At 48.6% G+C, this 19,742-nt stretch overlaps 1 protein-coding gene across 19 annotated transcripts in view; it reads left to right on the top strand.

Moving 5' to 3' along the window:
• Window positions 1–19,742, top strand: part of PTPRF (protein tyrosine phosphatase receptor type F) — a 376,703-nt gene that overhangs the window by 304,156 nt on the left and 52,805 nt on the right. For 9 of the 19 annotated variants that reach the window (XM_038143938.1, XM_038143926.1, XM_038143930.1 and 6 more), the window contains 6 exons: window positions 1,414–1,995; window positions 2,548–2,681; window positions 3,641–3,785; window positions 9,013–9,318; window positions 12,150–12,343; window positions 18,527–18,553. In XM_038143938.1, the coding sequence (XP_037999866.1) occupies window positions 1,414–1,995; window positions 2,548–2,681; window positions 3,641–3,785; window positions 9,013–9,318; window positions 12,150–12,343; window positions 18,527–18,553 (1,388 nt within the window). The remainder of the gene's footprint in view (window positions 1–1,413; window positions 1,996–2,547; window positions 2,682–3,640; window positions 3,786–9,012; window positions 9,319–12,149; window positions 12,344–18,526; window positions 18,554–19,742) is intronic. The other 10 variants (XM_038143940.1, XM_038143941.1, XM_038143936.1 and 7 more) reach the window with 3 other exon arrangements.

Below are 19,742 nucleotides of genomic sequence, written 5' to 3'. Positions count from 1 at the left end.
CCTTCACCCAGTGTTGTTTCTCCTGTGCTTGCTGACAAGCAGAGCATTTTCAATGCAGACAGTAGAAGCAAGATTACACAGAACTGATTGCACTTAAATTTGTTGAAAATATCAAACCAGCTCTTGCTCACATGGAGGCTGCACACTCAATAGCTGTCAGGAGTCAAACTTGTGGCTCTTCAAAAGAAAAGGAGTTTCATCTGTCCTTGAAAGCCTGAGGAAGGCTGCCAGTTTCTAGGATGCTGTAAGAAATGTTTCTTCAGGCCATAATACTTTGCAGGTTGGGTTTGCCCTCCCTGAGTCCTCCATGGGTAGTGGTGGGGTGTCTGGCTCTGGGTTGTGTGCCCTCCCCTCCCAGGCCAGTTCAGCCCTGATGATCTTCTCAGTATTCATGTTGCAGTAGCACTGGAGAAGGCATTCTCTCTGCTACTGAGAGCAGGCATGCCCTGCGCTAAAGAGCTTGCCTTCCTCAGCTGAACCATGTGAAAACTAGAAACCTGATGGCTTTGCCAAAGAATGAAGTTCTTGAGTATCTTAATTTGGGTTGAGCATTTTCCCTAGTTCCTTGTCAAGCATGGCTGCATTACAAGTCACTAATTACTTTAGAGTGGTTTGTAGGAGGTTTAAACTTACTGTAGACTTTAATTCAGTCATTGTACTAAAGTATTTGTGTACTCTGCAAATCTCTCTCACACACAGTCATTCTTTTTCTTTGTTCTTGTGGTAAAATGGTAAATCTGGAAATGTGTGTTTGCAGTAGTTTCGTTCTCATTGACACTTCAGAAGTATCGTTGTCAGAGTTCTTGTGTAACAATTTACTGTCTGGTTGCAGTTTGACACACCACCCAGTGAAATAGTGGATATGAAAGTTGATAATTTCTCTGGCTGTATCTCTCCTGCATATGTAATACTTACAAAGCCTTGCCCCATCAACCCTTCTAACAGCATTGTCCATGAACTACCTTTGGCCTAAGATACTGCCTCTCTGGAAGCAAGAGCACAACTCCAGATTACTTTGGTGCTCTGATTGCATGCATTACTGTGTAAATCAGCTGTGCACCTGGCTTCTGGGGCCAGCCCAGCCCAGCCCAGCAAGCATCTTCCCACTGCCAGGTGAACCCCCATGACAGAAACATTCCTGCATCCCCGTTGAATTACTTTTATTTAGCCTGCTGCTGGTAAGTGCGTCAAGCACATCTAATAACATGATTGCTCTGTTTATCCTTCCATTAAGAACCACTTCAAGCAATATATGGTAATATAAAAATGCATGTTATAGAGTATGAAATGATTTCTGCCTTTTAAAGAAGAATGTTAATGGGAGGTGGCAGCTCCATTTTTATCCCCGTGCACATTGCAAGGTTTGAGCTGACTGAATTATTTAAATCACACCTCTCTGCCTTCCAATTGCAGCACTGCCAAAACCTCCAACAGAGCCATTAGTGACTGAAACAACAGCAACCAGCGTGACCCTCACCTGGGACTCAGGCAACTCTGACCCCATTTCATATTACGTCATCCAGTACAAGCCCAAATCCCTTGAGGGCCAGTTCCAGGAGGTGGATGGTGTGGCAACAACCCGCTATAGCATAGGTGGGCTCAGCCCCTTCTCAGAGTATGAGTTCCGGGTCATCGCAGTCAACAACATCGGCAGGGGTCCCCCCAGTGAACTGGTTGAGGCCCGGACAGGAGAGCAAGCTCCTTCAAGTCCACCTCTCAAAGTCCAGGCACGGATGCTGAGTGCCAGCACCATGCTGGTCCAGTGGGAGCAGCCGGAGGAGCCCAATGGACAGATCCGAGGGTACCGCGTGTACTACACCACCGACCCGCACCTGCCTTTGAGCATGTGGCAGAAGCACAACACTGACGACAGCCACCTCACCACCGTGGGCAGCCTCATCACAGGCACCACCTACAGCATCCGCGTCCTGGCCTTCACTTCGGTGGGCGACGGGCCCCCCTCGGACATCATCCAGGTCAAAACACAGCAAGGGGGTACGTATGGAGTGAGGCAGCGGGGCTCTGTGCCCATCCCGGCGCGGCTCAGCTGAGTGTCTGACCCGCACCAGGCATCAAACTGCACTTGGTGCTCAAATAATTGCAGGTCAGAGAGGGTGGGGGGCATTCCCACCCCACAGCCATCAGATTTATGCTGTCACATTGTCCTGGGGAGCTGGTATCAATCTCTGTACAAGTAACAGCCCACAGTTTTGTCTGAGATACAGTAGATAAAACATGACACAAAATCCTGGACATGGATGTCAGCACCCGTGTGACTGCTGGACCCTTCTGGGGTCTGAGTACAGGTGTGGAAGGGAGGATCTGGGATTCAGTGAGGGTCTGGAAGTGAGCACGACCCCCATAGTCACCCACCTGAGTGACAGAGATGTTTGATTGTGGCCTGAGATGTTCTAAGAGCACAGTACAGGAGAGAAGCAATGTTCTGGCAGAAATGAAAGAGGATCCTCACAAAATGAAATGCTGACTTTGCTAAGTCATGCAACTCTTCTCACCTCTTCTGGCACTAACCATGTGTTTGTTCCCCAGTTCCTGCCCAGCCAGCTGACTTCCAGGCAGAAGCAGAGTCTGATACCCGCATCCTGTTGACATGGCTTCCTGCCTCTCAGGAACGCATTACTAAATACGAGCTGCTGTACTGGGAAGGGGAGGATGGCACTCAGGTGAGGATCCTGCCTGGCAGCTCTTGGGGCTGGACATGGCAGGTTGTCAGCTTGGGGTGTGTAAGCCAGGGTGGTAACAGAACTGTTTCCTTGTGTTTCTTCTGCCTCAGTGGTGTGCAATAGGAACATGGCATTCTGGTTTCTGTGTAAGTGACTCATGCTAGCAAAGTAGCTAGTGACTGGTTTGGGACTGGAAAGGCTCAGAATGCTGTGAGAGCATCCCTGAGGCATGCTTACTGCTGGTGCCTGTGAACAGTCACACTTCTGGGCAAGTCTGAAATGGCCTCCAACATGTGTCTCTGGCCCCAGGACTGGTTAGATGTAAAAAGCAGATTGAAGGTGGCCTAGAGAGAGTCCTTCCACATTTATTGTAGGTCCCTAAAGGAAGTCTAGTTCAAGATATATCAAAGGTAGTGCTGGCTTCAAGACAGCATAGCAAGAATTGTGCCATGACACCATCGCAGTGTCCCATGGTCTTCTCCCTCTCCTCTTATTATAGTGGCATGAGAGCTGCCAAAAATAAGTGCCTTTCAGGTGAAGTGTCAACAAAACAAGCGCTTTTCCAGCAGTGTTTCAGTGCATTAGAGATCCTGACTGCTGCAGGACAAGGGCTTTACTCTGTTTCACAGGCAATATATTGTCTGTTGGGAGGAAACAAACTTGTGTGTCCTGTGCCCCTTGTCTGACCTTGTGTAGCTGGACCCAGCATTCCCACAAAGCTCTCAGGCCAGTGAGTGCAGTCTGGACACCAGACAGTGCAGCCTGGCTGTGGCAGATGTCTGCTTCCCTGCAGAATCCTGGTGTGTCACCCAGGAAACTCCGTGCTTTGGAGTCCTGCAGGACTGCAGGCAGGTTTGGCAGCGTGGCTGTGGCTTTTTTTGTGTCCAGAATGGCTGCACACCAGCTTTTCTGTATCCTCCAACTACACCAAATAATCTGTTTCCTTTTTTTTTTGGCAGCAAAAGGTGGAGTTTGACCCAACCTCCTCATATGCTGTGGAAGGTCTCAAACCAGACACCTTGTATAAGTTCCGGCTGGGTGCCCGATCGGAGCTGGGGGTAGGAGTTTACACCCCCACAGTGGAAGCCAGAACTGCCCAATCCAGTAAGTGCCTGACAATCAACACTGCTGGAGACAAAGCAAAAGCAGTCCAATTTCCATCTCCTGGGCACAGAGAAGCCCAGTGCCTCTGCCCTTGTGGGTTTGCAAGGATGCAGTTTGCTAAAGGGAGTAATGGGGAAAGTCAGCTGGGGTTTGGATCAGGGCTCTTTGGCAGAGTGGGTGCACCCAAGGGGTAAGTTGTTTCTTTGTGTCCCTTTGATCATACTGTTTTTCCCTAAGGGTAGATTCATAAAAACTGATGGAGGAGTAAAACAGGCTGGGAAATTGCTTTGGAGAGATTGATTTGAGTGGGTTTGTGCATCTCTATGAATTTACTCCCATGCAGGCAAGCTGTCTGGACAGGCAGCATATGGGTATTTGGCTCTAAATGTGACTGTCTCCAAACCATGGGATTTTCATCCCTTCACTCCCCATTCCAACTGCCTTGCTTACACAGGAGTCCATCCTGGCCCATACAGTTGATTGCAGGGTGAGGCATCCTGTGAGGCCAGGTGTGTCTGTGCCTGTCAGGCAGCTGGAAGAGTAATTTTGGAGAAGTGGCTGTTTGCCAGGGTTGTGTGAGCAAGTGAGGCTGCTGCTTCTGGGACTGCAGTGCTAGGGGAAACGAGAACAAGCTGCAGTTGAGTTAATAGAGAGGCTCAATAATGAGGTGACCCAGGCAATATCACTTTCATCCTGGCTCTGCCCTGTGTGATCACAGAGCGGGAGTTTGCATTGCTCTGATTGGCAGCTCAAAGTGCTGCGCATAAGCAGATTAGGGCTATCAAAGGGCCCTGCGATAAGCTCGTTTTCACTAACGATTTTTGGGCTTGCCATTATGCAAAGGGCATTAAAAGGGGGAAAAAAGACATTTCCGTTAGCACCGTCTGTCTGGGATTTACTCACTCTGTGGAGTGAGCAGTTGGCGCAGGCAGCCAGCCTTCCCTGCAGGGAGGGCAGCAGCAGGCACAGCAACCAGGAGTGTGAGATGGCCATTAGAAAGGGAGCTCTGGCAGGGAAGAGCAGCTCTGCTCACTTTTAGAATGACCTTCTCTTTGAGGAAAACTCAGCTTCATTAACATACCAGTCCCAGGCATTCCTCCACCTCGTTAATTGAGCTAATGATGTCTTAGAGCTGCACAATAGGCAGGTATGAAAATGGAGAAAGGTTCAGATCATGCGGCTATAAATATTTGAACATTGAGAGCAAATTCTGAATATGGGGATTTGTATACCTGTTTCAGATAGCTTTTGTATTGATAGCAAAGGCTGAAGTAATTCTCCTGCCATGTAAATTAATTCCATCAGTGGATGCTCTTATCCTTGAACACACTTAATCAGAGACAGCTCCATGCATAAATGAGTCCTTCAGAGTCTCACAAGAGTCCAAGTAAGAGAAACGTTTGCTTCATGGACTCACCAAGGCAGACATCTTATCATGACCTACTCTACCTTTTGTCTGCTCACAAGGCATCTCACACCTGTCAGGTTTTAAGATTGTCACTTCACTGGCCAGTGATTCAGTAGCTGACTGGTTCTGGCTTCTGTTTAGTCAGAGAAATGTGCATAGGCAAGTAGAGATTTGGCATTTAGCCACAGGAGTACCTTGGTTTGACCAGTGAAGCCCTCCTCACACTGAAGGACCTAAGAATCCTTAGATTGACCCAAGAAGTGAACCTGGGTTTTGGTTTACAGGCCCCTACTTGAAAAGATTTCTGATGGCACTCTATTCTATGACAGAAGCCATTGGCAGTTACTGCTGAACTATTCAGTGAGGATGACAAACCACTGTCTGAACAGCCCCTATGCAGTGTGGAGCCTTGAGCACTGGGGGACTCAAAATCAAGTAGGTCTTTCAGAAGGGCGTGCTTTACCTTGGCAGAAGTTGTGTGCACAGTGCACAACTTCCAGGCAGAAATCCTTTGGTCTTTACTTAGCAACACCTTGTATTAGATGGTTCAATTGGTCCCCTTTGGCCTTAGAATTTACTAATCTAGAAACACTACAATTCCCAGCTTCAAATTGGTCTCATTGCTGCACTTTTCCGTCTGGTTACCCTGAGAAAGGCTGTTAGTTCATGGAGCTTGACACCTTCAGGTGTCAGACACAAACTGCAGAAGCAGTCAGATTCCTGCTTTCCAAAAAGCCTCTCTTCAGTCTCTATTCCTGTCCCTGACAAACCAGTCATGGGGAAGGTAGGAGGCCCATGATCACTAATGACTGGGCTGGAGAAGGATGCTGGTCTTGCTTTTCTTGTGGCACCCCTGCTCAGGAGTAGTGGGCATGCTTGTGTGGAAAGGCCAGAGGGAGGCAATGCCCTTTTGAACCCTTCAGCAGCACAGCTGAGACCTCATCTCCTGAGCAGGCAGCTGCTTTCTAGGTTGTCTTTCCTGCCAAGCTGCTCACTTAGTTGCTGGGCACCCTGCAAACAGTACAAGCAGTGCTGCTTTGAGGGCCTGAAGAGCACGGGGGAGTTTTCCAGGAGTCTGCAGTGCCTCAGGCAATGGGAATGATGCAAGAGAGAAGCATCAGCTCTGTGCCCATTAGGCCTTGGCATTAAAATGCTGTTCTCCCTTGAAATACTAAGGTGGGTCCTGAGTCTGCCTTTTCCCTAGCCTAAGGAGCAGGTGGGTTGGATGGTGCACAGAGTTGCTGTGGGCCGTCGGGGGATGCTGTCGTGAGTGGCCTGGAGGCAGCAGAGGTTTGCACAGTGTGCGTGTGTGGGCCCATCTGCGTGTGTGGGTGCATGCTGGCCACCCAGTCTGCTCTTTGCTGGCCCCAGGAGGGACACTTCAACTCCTTGTGCATTTTAAGTTGATCCTGCTCATATTATCAAGTTTTATTTTGCTTTCTTTAAGTGTTAATCTGAGCTTTTGAGTTGCCACATCATATGTGTGACTCTTACCCAGTCAACAGCCAACTTTTGACTTGCCCACAATGCCATCCAAAACTACCTTTGGAGAATGAGCTCACTGCTGCATGCCAAGGGAAGCTGTGGAGGTTCTGTCAAAGCACATCTCTTCTGTCAAGGGCAGACAGTGGCAAAGAAAAGGTTTGCCAAACCCCTTGTATCTCACCTGTCCTGTCTGACGAATATCTAAATTATGCCCTCCATTGTAGGTGTTGCTTTGGTGCTATATCTTCCTACTCTCTTCCCTGCCACTTCCCTGCTGATTAACTCAAAGAGTGTGAGGATTCACTTTTTACCCCTGCTCCCTTTTCACTATACCAGATGGCAGGGCTGATCCTGTGCTGCCTCCCTCACATAGGCAACTGTTTGCTTCCACGCATTGCTTTGACTTCTCTTTCCTCCAATGTAGCTCCCCTAGCAGCAGCCTGACTGCTCAGGCATCGTCTCTTGCAGCTCCATCACTATTTACTCTCCTCCATCTTTCATTTCTCCAGGCATCCAGCCCAAGCATCAGGGATGTTCCCTGCTCTCTGAGCACAGGAGTGGACATTAAAAGTTACACGCACTCTGCAACTGTATCTGCAAGCAAGTGGGCCTTGTTCCCAGCAAGCAGAGGTCGCCGGTGGCATTGGGAGGTCCTGCTGCCCTCTGCTTTCCCAGATCTTCTGCCACTGCCAACATGTGCCCAGCAAAGCTATGGCACCATTGCTGAGTGCTCGAATTACATGAGGTGCTTGCTGCCATGTAAGCAGCAGCGATGTAAGGGAGCGATGTAGGTTGTGTTCACCTGTGAGCAGACAGGGTTGTTCCTGTGCCCCTGCAAGGCTGGCTCTGCTGCATTGAGGGCTGCAAGGACTGAAGCATGGGGAAGGGCAGCAGTCTTTTTTCAGGCATTTCTATGTTTCCGGATGCAGTGAAGAATGGAAGCTGCCTTTCACCTGCCATGGCAAAGCAGGATACTTTGTACTCCATTTTTGCTTGGCCGCAACAGCTTTCCAGATCGTACTTTTTTTTTTTTTTTTTTTTTTTTTTTTTTTTTTTTTTTTTTTTTTTTTTTTTTTTTTTTTTTGTGATGATGGCCCGCCCCCTTTGCTTAGGGCTGTTTCCTTCTGGATGAGCACCCAGGGATGGAGCCACCCATCTCCCTTGTTCCTTCCCTGACTATGTGGGCTCCTTTCCTTCTCCAGACTTCCACTCTTGCCTTCTGTGTAGGCGTGCTGTTCGCAGCATCCCAGGGCTGTGAGGCCAAATGACAGGGGGCTGATGCTGCTGTGAGAGGGCTCCCATGCTGCCAGAGCCCTGGTGCAACCAGACAGCAGTTCTGCAAGGCTGGAGAAGGGAATGAACCAGGCAGATGTCCTAAAGATGCTTTGCTTTGTCCAGATCATCTCTCCTTTCCCAATCTCTCTTCCCCCGCCCAGATTTGTTTTACTGCTCTTCCCCAATGTGCTGTGGAGAGACTTCTGTTCCAGTGATCCCAATGAGAAGCAACTGTTGCCTGGATCCCATTCCTCCTCCTGTGGACAGATAACATTGCCAGGGCTTAGAAGTTAATGCAAACTGCAGGTGCTTTTTTGCCTGGGAGGGGGCAAGACCTGCTTACTTACCACTGTACAAATCCATAGGGCAGGAATTTACTGAGGCAGGTAACCAGTGTAACAGGCATGAAGCAGTCAATCCCAGATTCCAGGGACATGTGCAAAGCAGCACAACCACATTATCTCCTGTTCTGCATTGTGCCTGGCCCCACCTGGTTGGGATGCAGCATACAGCTGATGGTCATGATTTTAAACCCTACCAGGACAAACTACCTCCAACCTCAGTCACCTGCTTTCCTTATCCACTTTTGTTTCCTCCGCTTGTCTAGGAGTGAGTTTTCACAAGCCTTCCTACAATCTGGTGTGTGAGCTTCCCTTCTGCCACTCTTGCCTTCTGCAGCTTCCTACCTCCTCTGGTTTCCATCTGCTTCAGATCCTCACTGAAAGCATCTTTCTTCTCCCTACCAGTCTCTCTCTGGCACCCTCCACATGCCCCGCTTCCCTTACTGCCATTTGTTGTGTTTGGTAAAATGAGTGTCCGGAACTGCTTTGGGAAGAGATGTTCTCTGATGCAGAACAGCACTTCTATCTCCATGCTGCTCATCTGGCCTTCCAGTACAAATTGCCCCCTAGTGCCATCTTTGATGATATGTGAGGATGGCAGGCAGTTGTGCACATGTGTGTTCAGTGCTCCGTTGGCTGGGTAAAAGTTCCCTGTGCATTTTGGTTTGTCCTTCCATTCATTTCCCTTCATCTCCCCACTTCATTTATTTATCCCCAGCCCCCTCCGCCCCACCCCAAGAAGTCGAGTGTGTAAGCACCAGCTCCACCACCATCCGGGTAAGTTGGGTGCCACCGCCCGCCCAGAGCCGCAACGGGGTCATCACCCAGTACTCCATTGCCTACCAGGCAGTGGAAGGAGATGACAACACCAAGCATGTGGTGGATGGCATTGGACGGGAGCATTCCAGCTGGGAGATCAAGGACCTGGAGAAATGGACAGAATACAAGGTGTGGGTAAGGGCTCACACCGATGTGGGGCCAGGACCGGAGAGCATCCCCGTGCACGTGCGCACTGACGAGGATGGTAGGTGCTACTGAAAGCTCCTTCAGCTACTGCCATGGGTTAACCAGCACTCTGCTAAATGAGTTGCTGGAAAGGGGGGGAAAGGGAGCAGGGACATTGACCTGGGAGCGCCTTTTAAGCAGGACCAGAGGGTGTCAGGAGCAATGCTCCAGGGAGCAGATCTCAGCAGTTACCCTGGAGTGGGGTCGGGGAATTGCTTTGCTGGCCCTTGTTCTGCCTCCAGGTTGTGTCAGGTATCTCATCGTGGTCCTTCAGGGTCCTGTTTGTGTCAGCAGTGCTTCCTGTGCATGCAGGGAGGCATTGCTCTGCTTTCTATTGTGGTTTATATTGGATGGTGGTGGATTCATTTTTATTGAAGGTAGAATGAGCTCTCCCAGCCGAAGGCTTGTCTTGTGAGATCAGGACTTAAAGTTTACTTGTTGACCTGAAATCCAGCAAACTAAAGAGGGGGAAAGCAGTCCATTTGAAAGTTGTAGATACTGCAGGAAAGCTGCTTCCTGCTCCAGCTTCCAGGCAAGCCACAGCTTATATAAAGCTTCTCTTCCACTCAAGAGTCAGAATACCACACGTATAGAGCACTTTACTGGATACGACAGCTTTAAAGAGAAATTGCTTTGTATTAGCAGAGCTGTCAGTTATGTCATCATGATTTAAGCCATTTCCTTTGAAAGTGCCAGAGCTCAGGGTGACAGTAGGAGCTCCCGTGGCTTCGTGCTGACCCAAGAAAGCTGCAGATTTAATGGGAGAAGAAAGAGATGGAGCGTCCAGACAAAGAAAGCATGATCTCTGCATTACCCAATCAGTGTAGGAAATTGAAACCAGACATATTTCAGTTTCCCTAAATGGGCTGCCACTGTCCCCCATGTCTCCATGGCTCTGAAAGTGGCGTCTGGGAATGCTTGCTGACTGCATTCCTGGGCTGGCAAACACATCTGTGTGTGTCCTGCTGCCTCTATTGTTTGCTTCAGTTCTCATTCAGCAGAACTGTAGCCCAGGGGAAGCTGTTACCCCAGAAATGTCGCGGCAAGCTCTCTCAGTTAGTTTTTGGGCACTGTGGTTGGACATTCCAGCTTAGCTGTCAGGAGTGATTTTATATTTCTCTGACATGCTGATGCTCAGTAGATACCCATGATGAAGCGATGAGAAATGCTAAACTTTGGTCTGAAAACAAATTGAACTTTCCCTGTTTAGATCTCAGATGCAGCACATACTTCCCATAGTGGGGCAGGACAGAGTTCCTCAAAACACTGTGGTCTGCTCATATTCGCATCTTTTTGTGTCCCTGCAACATCCCCATGTCATGTCCTGCCGAGGCCTCCTGCCTTCTCATGCCAGCAGAGCTTGACACACAGCTTCTGCCTGGCTCTCAGGGAGGATCTTGTTTTCCACTTGGACTCCCAGCTGTGTGTGTGGGCAGGTGTCTTGCCAGGGCAGGAGAGCCCTGTGGCTCATGCAAGGTCACTGCACTAAGTGAATTGTGGATTACAGCATAGGCTGCTCCAGGCAGAAGGGGGTAACTTTTCAAGAACAGCCCCCACCATTCCCACACCTTGAGTTGGCCTCTTGGTGCTAAAATGCTCTGTTCCTCCTTTCTGTATTTTATTAAATTATCTACAATTATGAAGGACATCTGGGGAAAAATAATGAATTGCCCTGCAGCTTAAAAACTGTGCTTACCTGCTGGGTAGCTGTTTTTTCCCATTTAGTTGGTTGAAATAGCAATACTCATTACATCTGCTTGTCAGGTATCCATCCCTAATTATCTAATACTGATTTCTTGCTGTGTTGAGAATTGGGGCATCTGAGGTTCTGAACCTCCAGATTTTCCCAGGGCAGTGGAAGGTGAAAAGGGTCCTGCAGATGAGGTGATAGGATGGAGCCCAGGTCCTTCACTTGGTACTGGGCACTTGGGTAGCATCAGTATCCTCCACAGAGAGTGCACACCTCTACTCCCAGCTGCTTCAGCCAGAAGGAGCTTTCCAGGAGCAACTGAGAAGCTAATTTTTTAGAATTGACATTTTTGTCACAGTCAATGCAAGTGCGAAATATAATAAGGAGGTAATTTTTCCAAATGGTAAATAGGGTATAAATACATTTTTAAACGAGCCTCACCTTGCAAGAAAATTGATATTTTCTGGGCAGTGTAATTTTTCATTTTATTATCAAAAAGCATTCAGCTAGCCGTGCATGAAATACAGTCCCCAGAGCTGTCACAATCCCCACAGGCCCCTTTATCTGGCTGAGTTCAGTGACTGCTGTCTCTGAGCTCTGGGTTATTGTTTTAGGATGGTGCTTTTCCCCCTCATTAACCTCTCACTGTCACAGGGGAAGAGCATGTGTGTGCTCTGGCTGGTGGCAAGTACCAGGGCTCCCTGCAAAAGAGGCTCAGCACCCAGTCATGCTACCTGGGGCTGCTGGGCTTCCTTTAGATGGGTCTGAGAGGAGGTGTTGTGTCAGGCAGGATGCTAAGAAGGCTTTAAAACCCCTGCCTATGCCCCAGGGCTTCCTGAGCTTCAGGGGGTCACCATATTCTTTATATTCTGCTGTATTCTTGTATTCTTCCTTGCTCCCCTACTGCTGAAGATGAGGGATAGATGGATGGTGCTCCTGCATATCACAATTACGCTCTTTCTTACTGAGAGCAGCAAAAGGAAGGGGGTCAGAGACGTAGTCATGCTGAAAAACTGCAGTGTGATGTCCCGGGCAGGTACAGGAAGCTTGTGCCAGTGGGGCCATACTGGCAGTGAGGTGGGGGGAAGGTAGCAAAGGAGCAAGAGGTAGTGGCAGTGGTTGTGTGGTGCCTGCTAACTGTTCTCCCGTGTGTGTTGCAGTGCCCAGTGCCCCACCGCGAAAGGTGGAGGTGGAGTCTGTGAACTCGACCGCCATCCGGGTGAGCTGGAAGCTGCCCATCTCCAACAAGCAGCACGGGCAGATCCGTGGATATCAGGTTACCTACGTGAAGCTGGAAAACAACGAGCCCCGAGGACAGCCAGTGATCAAGGACGTCATGCTGTCAGAAGCACAGGTACAGTGTGGGGACCACCAGATGGTGGGCGTGCACCTTCCCTCTCTGCAGAGGGCAGGCTGCCTGGGTCCAAGTATTTCTTGGCCTCATGTTGCAGCTCCAGAGTGTGGGACTCAGCCTGCCTGAGCAAGGCAAGTTTATCCTTAAACTGTGGCTTAAACATGGGTAAAAAGTTTAATTAGGGAAGGATTACTGTAGAAAAGATGATGTATTGGATGATGTTTCTCTCTTACCCATTCTCTGATACGTACCTCTCTGCCTGCCACATCCTGTTCAGACTTCAGCTGGAGCAAACTGTGCTTTGCCAGTCCGTTTACAAATGGTCAGAAAGTTTTAAATAAGCCTTGAGTCTGTTTCTTTTGTGATGCCAAGTATGTTCAGGGCAAAGTGTCTTTCTTGATAGCATCCACCTGAGTGCTGCCTGCTTGTAGGGCACATGGGTGGCTCTGCACCCCTGTGTGGGCACAGCATGCCAGACAGAACAGTACTCCTGGCTCAGCAAAGCCTCCCCTCCCTCCTTCTTTTGCAGGGCAGGGACTTGGTGTTGCATTGCTTCTTGAAACAAAACTGTAGGAGAAGCCAGCTTAGTCTGGGAAAGGCTGGGGAAGAAGAAAAAAAAAAACGAGGTAGAGGCCCACATCCTCTGTAAATTACTTTGTCCTCTGCAATCCCCACACAACAATCTGTTCATAGTTGGGCCATCTCCTGGATACCTCACTGGCTGTGAGCTGCAGCCCCCGTCCCTCACACTGCTTCAGGCACAGCTGTGCACTCTGCACAGCCCAGGAATGTATAGTTGCCTTTTTCCCAAGGTCCAGGGAAGTTTTTGGTGCCCTGTGTGCCATGAAATACAACTCTTCTTTGGAGCCAGGGGTCCTTCATCCTGGATGACCCACGCTGTTCTCAACTAAGATAATCGTATAAATGAAGAACAGGATCTGCTGCTGTTGGAAGCAACGAGGAATCGATTCAGAGCTGGCTTGCTTGAATGATGCCCAGTATAAATACTGGAGAGCTGCAACGATTAATTGATCTGTCTCCTGAATGCAGCTGTGAATCATTTATGCTTTGTCAGTGGGGAGTGCAGTGCACAGAGGCAGCTTTAGTCCCCATTCATATTCTGAAGGATAAAACTCAGTAATAATGTGGAAGGGGAAAACTTTAAAGAGAGAAAATACTTTGAGGGTCCTTGCAGGTTGTCTGGGGCACGTCTCTGTTTGTTTCAGATGTTGCTTTGTTTTAATAGTTAGAGAAGCTGCTTACTGCCCTTTTCTTATGCCAGGAGGATATAATCTTCTGTGTTGTTAGAACAATTGAGGCTGTGTTGTTCAGCTGGAGTTTGGAGTTAATGGGTTGGTCCCAAGTGTAGATGGGCGAAGTTGGCAATGGGTTTTTTTCTTGGTGTTTTCAAATATTTTGTGCTTGCCCAGCCAGTTCTGCTTTCACTCCTTACTCATACATTTCAGAGAGAGAAATCCCATGCTGATGTGCAGAATGAGGATGCCAGAGCCAGAAACTTATGAAGGAGTGCTGGATTTTGCATTAGTTTCAATGTGTGCATCAAGGAGACAAGTTCCTAGAAGTTTCCTGGCCTCTCAGGCCATTTGTCAGTCTTTCATATTTGGTGAATTTATATGGGAAAGTTCTTGATTTCTGTGATATTTTTTCCTGCTGTGTATGGTGGTGAACTCATCCACTGTAATTTTTGGAAGTGAAAATGATAGTTGCAGAGAAGCGTCTACTCTGAAAGAGTCATGTCACTCTTGGGATAAACTAATGACAACCCTGCAGGGGAGAGGTTTCACTGACTTGGCAGAAGAGATCTCTATTTCCCAAAAGAGTGAGAAGCCAGGCATGACCTGTGGTTGTGATGAAATACATCTGCTCCAGATGCTGAAGAACCCTGTAAGAGCTGCCATCTTTCAGTACAGCAGTGCGTGTCTTTGCAAGCAGCCAGATGAAACTTTAACGAGTGGTCCTGGAAGAGTCATTTTCTATGAAAGAAAACAAAAAGATACACTGGAAAACCTGCCCCTGAAGGTCATAGGATGAAGATGGCCACAGTTCGGTACTCATAAACACTCAACAAACATTTATACCAGTGCACAGGGAGAGAATGAAATGGATTGAAAATCTTGGGGTCAGAGAAGAAAATCTCTGGACAGGTAGGCAGAGCCCCTCCTCCTGCCTGGCCAGGCTGTCTGCTGATTTGAGTAGGTATGTACCACATAATCTGCTCCCTGCAGACAGTGTGAAGGCACTGATACTAAAGCTGACTCATGATTTTTCCTTATTGAAGATGAGAAATGGAAAGAGAGTAAACGAAGATGAAAGGAAAAAGGCAAGGGAACGGAGATGTTAGCTATGCAGATAATATGGATTCTGAGCTTTCAAAACCGTTTGAGCAGAAAGGGCTGAAACATCAGCAGAGACGTGGGGGCCCTGGTGCTGCAGAGATCACATTTTATTTTACACCCTCCTGCCTCGGCAGAGTAATCAGTTGTTAAGAAGGTCCTGTGATGGAGCTGAGGCCTCTCCCTCCCCTCTGTGGCTGCCCCTGTGACTGATTACCTCTGTCAGGATTCTGTGTGCCTTCCAGTCTGAGCTCTCACCTCCTACTGACAGCCTGATGGACAAGCAAATGTGACCCTGCCCTGCGGAGGAGCTCCCAGGGTTGTGCAGCTGCAGAGCTGGATCAGGTACCTGCAGCACCTCTTGCCTGGGCCCTGCCTGTCACGGCTCAGCCGGGTCCCATGGTGGGCAATGGCAGAAGATTCATCTCTGTGCCCTGGGTCATGCATAAAGCACCAAGAGAGGGCTTTTGAAAGGTGCTCCAGTGCAGGAGCTGCACTCCACCACTACAAGTCCTCACCAGCTCAAGGGAGCGAGGGATAGCAGGGCCAGGGGACACAAGCGTTAAGCTTGACAGGGGCAGACGGGGGCACACCTCATTTCCTTGGTCTCCAATCTCTGGGCAGCTGCTGGATGTTAGGAGGGGCAGTGGGCTTTAACCCTGCCCTCCCTGCAGATCCAGCTGCCCAAACGACTTTGCAGGGCTGGCTGGGGACAACTGGCTACACGGAGGTCAGGCTTTGTGAAGAGTTTCCTGCTATCTTCTCCTCCTGCTGTGCAAACAGAGTCATGGCACAGGAAAGGTATGTGCTGCCTGCAAGAAGGGCTGCAGGCTCCCAGGAGGGTGGTGTGGTCTCTGCAGGCAGCACTTCACCAACCAGCATGCAAACTAAGTGCACATCCCACCAGCTTGCTCCAGAAGAGCAGGAAGAAGAAATGGCAATCACTTCAAGCTATTGGATTGAGATCAAAGAAGAAAGCAGAGACTTCAATTCTCCCTGAGCAGTACCCACCCCAGGCACAACACAGGAATTTACAGCCTCCCTCTTTCATGATGTGATAGTCAAGGACCTTTCTCTGAATGTACTTGGAACATCTCATACGTGTGTACTTGTCTAGATGGGAGTCTGGCATGGAGGTGGGATGTTCTCTGCTTCCTAAGAGGAACAAAACTGTAAGGCATCATCCAAGAGGCACTTCAGTGAAGGACCAAGATGAAGTTCTGGTACCCTCAGACCCCTCTGCATCTCATTGACCAAGTAACTGAGTTTATGTCTGGAGTTCCACAGTTGCTCCACAGTCACTGACGAAGAGAGGAGAAGGATCTGCAGGAAAACCAATATTGGCTTCCCATAGCTGGGACTGCTGAGGGCTTGAATCTGTCTTTTGCAAGAGCCTTGGTCAGGGAAAGCAGCCGTTCCCTGGTGAGACATGACTATGTTGTGTTGAAGTGTAAAATGAAACATTAAAGCATTGCAGCTGCCATAAATACACACTGTTAGCTTTAGCACTTCCCAGAGCCATCCTGCCTCATGCACACAGCTCTCTCTCAGTTCTTTTTATGACTGCTCCTGGGCTTTTCAGATCAATTTGTCTTACTGACCAACCTTAAACAGTTAAGAAGCAATTGAGCTAGTTTAAGGAAGGAAATGTTTTGATCTGTAGATTAAATTTTCGTAATGAAACTGAATTTCTACCAAGGTATTTATGCAGGCCTGGCTTTTCACAGTTGTTACTCCAGCACAGATCTCAAGGCATTTCTTTGCACTCTGATCTAATGCAAGATTAAAGTCCACTGAAACATTAGAGCAAACAGAGTTTGAGCGTTAAACACTCGGTTTAAAATCCTAGGGCATGATAAACTCCCTGCTATGGTGTGAGAGGCTCCTGAGCCCAGTTCTGCTCTGTTGTTGCTTGCAGTGAGGTGTCACATCCTGCTCCTGTAGCTACATGGAGCAGGCTGGGGTGTTCCCAGCCACGTGCCTTCCACCCACCAGGGACATGCTTTTGTAGGAGAAGGGAGTACCAGGCCTGGGATCCTTCCTGTGGCAGGACTTCTACCAGCTTTTAGATCAGCAGGGGCGAGTGTGTGCTGTTGACCATGGTGTGGGCAGGCTGGCATGGGTGGGACATAAACAGCAATGACTTGGGTTCAGTTAAGTGTGCAGCAGTGGAAATGGTACCGAGGTGTGTGTGGAAAGAGAGCCTTTAGTGACCATAATACTTAGTGAGGGTCTTAGCTTTATAAAAAGTATGTAGGGGAAACGTGACCTCTTTGCTGAAATTTACTGTTAGCATGGTTTAGGGAATAATTGTACTGCAGTCTCATGGCATCTAGTAAGTGAACTATAATAAAATCTTAAAAAAACATTTCTCCAACAGCTTCTTCTCTCTGAATTTAGAGAATAAAATAGCAAATACTTTGAAAGTATGCCATGTATTTTACTCCTGAGGTGAGTACTATGCCACTGTGATAGGCTGCAGCCTTCGAAAGCCACCTCAAATAGCCCGAGTTCAAAAGGCAACTTGTATCTTTGATGCCGTTTAGTGCTTCTGTTGCACTTGCAGGTTCCCAAACACTTCAGCAGTGTTAGCTGAGCTTCCCAGGCTCCTGAGGAAGTTGGTATCTGAGCAGTTTCACAGCCAGCAGGTCAGGCTCAGAAGCAAGGTTTGCTAGGTCTCACACTGTGAATCAGGGGCAATAATACCTATCTTCACTTTCATCTCTGTGCTGGAACCCATGGACCGGTGCTTCCCCCAGGCAGATTTAGTAACGTGAGCTGTAACACATCACCTTGGCTGAGAGAGTTCTGTGTGATCTCTGCAAGCCTTCCTTTGGAGCACCAACCACAAAGAGCACTGCTGTGGGCATGCGTGGCAGCAGCCAAGCTCTGCTGTCTCACCACCCCAATGCAGCTTTGATTCCCTACAACCCCAAATTCAGCCAGAAGAGTTCAGAGCCTGCATTGGTCTGCCATGGCCAGGAATCCAAGTGAGTTTTTGGTGGGGATTAGTTTGTGTAGGAGCTTTCCCTGCAGGGCTGATATTGCCAAATGAGTGTTTGCCTTTTGGTGTTGTGTAATTGGGAGTGAGAAGCTGTTTCCTCAGTACATGTACAAGTTTGAACCTCTCTCCAAGCCACACACCGCTGTTGGAGAGGAGCAGCTTAGTGTGAAGCTCTGTGTGAGATCTCAGCTTCTCTTGCACTGATGATGACAGATGGCACTTCTGGTTTTCTGAAGTCCCCAGAGCATTTTGCAAGTGATACAGGAAACAGAAGCTCTAGAAATGCTGTGTTGGTGCTTCCCTGCAGAGAATGCCTCTGTTTTGTGTGTTGAAGTCTTTGGTTCTCAACAAGAGATGGTGATTGGAGGATCACTAGAACAGACAGAACTGGAGATTAGGCCAACAGAACTGTTGTGAGTGACTTGTGAGGCAGTCGCCCTCAGAGCCTAGTTGGTGCAACCTGTCCCTTCTTGCTTCTGCTCGTGGAAGAGGCAGAAAAATGCAAACAAAGCCAGAAGGGGAAAGTACTGCAAAGTACTAAAAGTAAGGGGGGCTCTCCAGCCGAGTGAGAAGAAAGCTCTTTGTCTGTTTGTGTGAGTGATCTCAGACTCATTGCTCAGGCTAGCAGCATGTCAAAAATTGCTCTATGCCATTTCTTCCCTTGGCACAGCCTGTGTCAAGTGACCCTCTGTGTATAAGTGTTGTAATTCCCCCAACCCAGTTCTGCTAACCCCTGCTGTTGTCATTGTCATCCCTTTCCTACACGTTGCCCCTTAAAATTCTGTGTCTCCATTTTTCTCTCCTCCTTCCTTTCTCCCTCGTCAGTGGAGAGCTGAGGACTCCGTCGACCATGTAAGTACCACTTGTGTGTATTCCAGGTTGGAAGAGAGGGGTTTGGTAAATCGATTTGTGAATTTTGTAGACACAGTACTGTCAAAACATTCCTTTCACTCCCTTAATGAGGCTGGAGAGTTACATTGTGAAACCTTCCACAAGCAGCAAATCCAGAGAAAATTGGCATTTAGATTGCTCCTAAATGCAGAAAAGCAATTGACATTTCCTATAATCTGTATTTCCAGCTTGTTGCAGGGCAGTTTTAGGCAGGTTCAAGTGATCAACTCAGGAGGCTCATCCTGCAGTAGTTGGCCCACCAAGTTATGTGGTAAAATTAGATACATAATCTTTAAACCACATTGATCGCAGTCATGAGAAATAACCTACAGCCTCAACCATGACCTTTGGTTGAAACACAGATAGTAATAAGAAAACAATCACATTTAAGCAGTTAAATTCAATTTTTCCCCACATAATTCTGAGATATAAATTTGGAGGAACAAACTAGAAAATGACCTTTTTAGAGTCAGCAATTCAATTATGTGCCCTACTGTGAGCTTCCCCAGCACGATGCATTCCTCCCTCTGCTTTGTAGGGAGCATTCTTGCTCGGAGTGGCTTTGTCATGACAGCACTGTGTTTGCATTATGCAATCAGACCTTCTTTCATCCATCCCTCGTCTCTCTCCCCTCCTCCCAGCTTGCTTGCTTTGCTCCTGGTGGCATGCTTTTGCGTGAGAATTTCTCTTTGCATGGGTTTGGGAGGAGTGAATTCTCTTGGGACGTTCAGAGTCTGCAGGTTTTGTGAGAGTGCTTCCCCGCGGGTCCACTGGCACCGATCGGACTGTGCGTCCACTCACCCGCACACACGATCTGCTGCAGGGGCGGAGTTGGGATCGGACTCTGGTTCACACGGTGATTTTGGCGGGGTTCTTGTTGGTGCTTGTTGATACTTCTCTGGGCTGGCTGGTTCTGCGATGGTAACGTGGTGATTTTGATGAGTAAGCCTGGGCAGGTAACCTGAACCAGCAGCACTGACTGGAAATCAGCAGGTTTCATAGCGTGGGTGTTTGTGTGAGTGAGTGATGAGAGAGTGGCTGCACTCTGAGAGCAATCACAGGCACCCCTCGTACCTCTCAAGCTGGCAAGGATCCCCTGGGCAGGGGTCACACCCCTGGAGCAGCTTCTGACAGCACCCATGCTGCCTGT

Source organism: Motacilla alba, chromosome 8 (genome assembly GCF_015832195.1).
Source record: "Motacilla alba alba isolate MOTALB_02 chromosome 8, Motacilla_alba_V1.0_pri, whole genome shotgun sequence".
Classification (NCBI taxonomy): Eukaryota; Metazoa; Chordata; class Aves; order Passeriformes; family Motacillidae; genus Motacilla; species Motacilla alba.
Note: the sequence above shows the minus strand (reverse complement) of the source record. Positions and strands in the feature narration are given on the sequence as shown.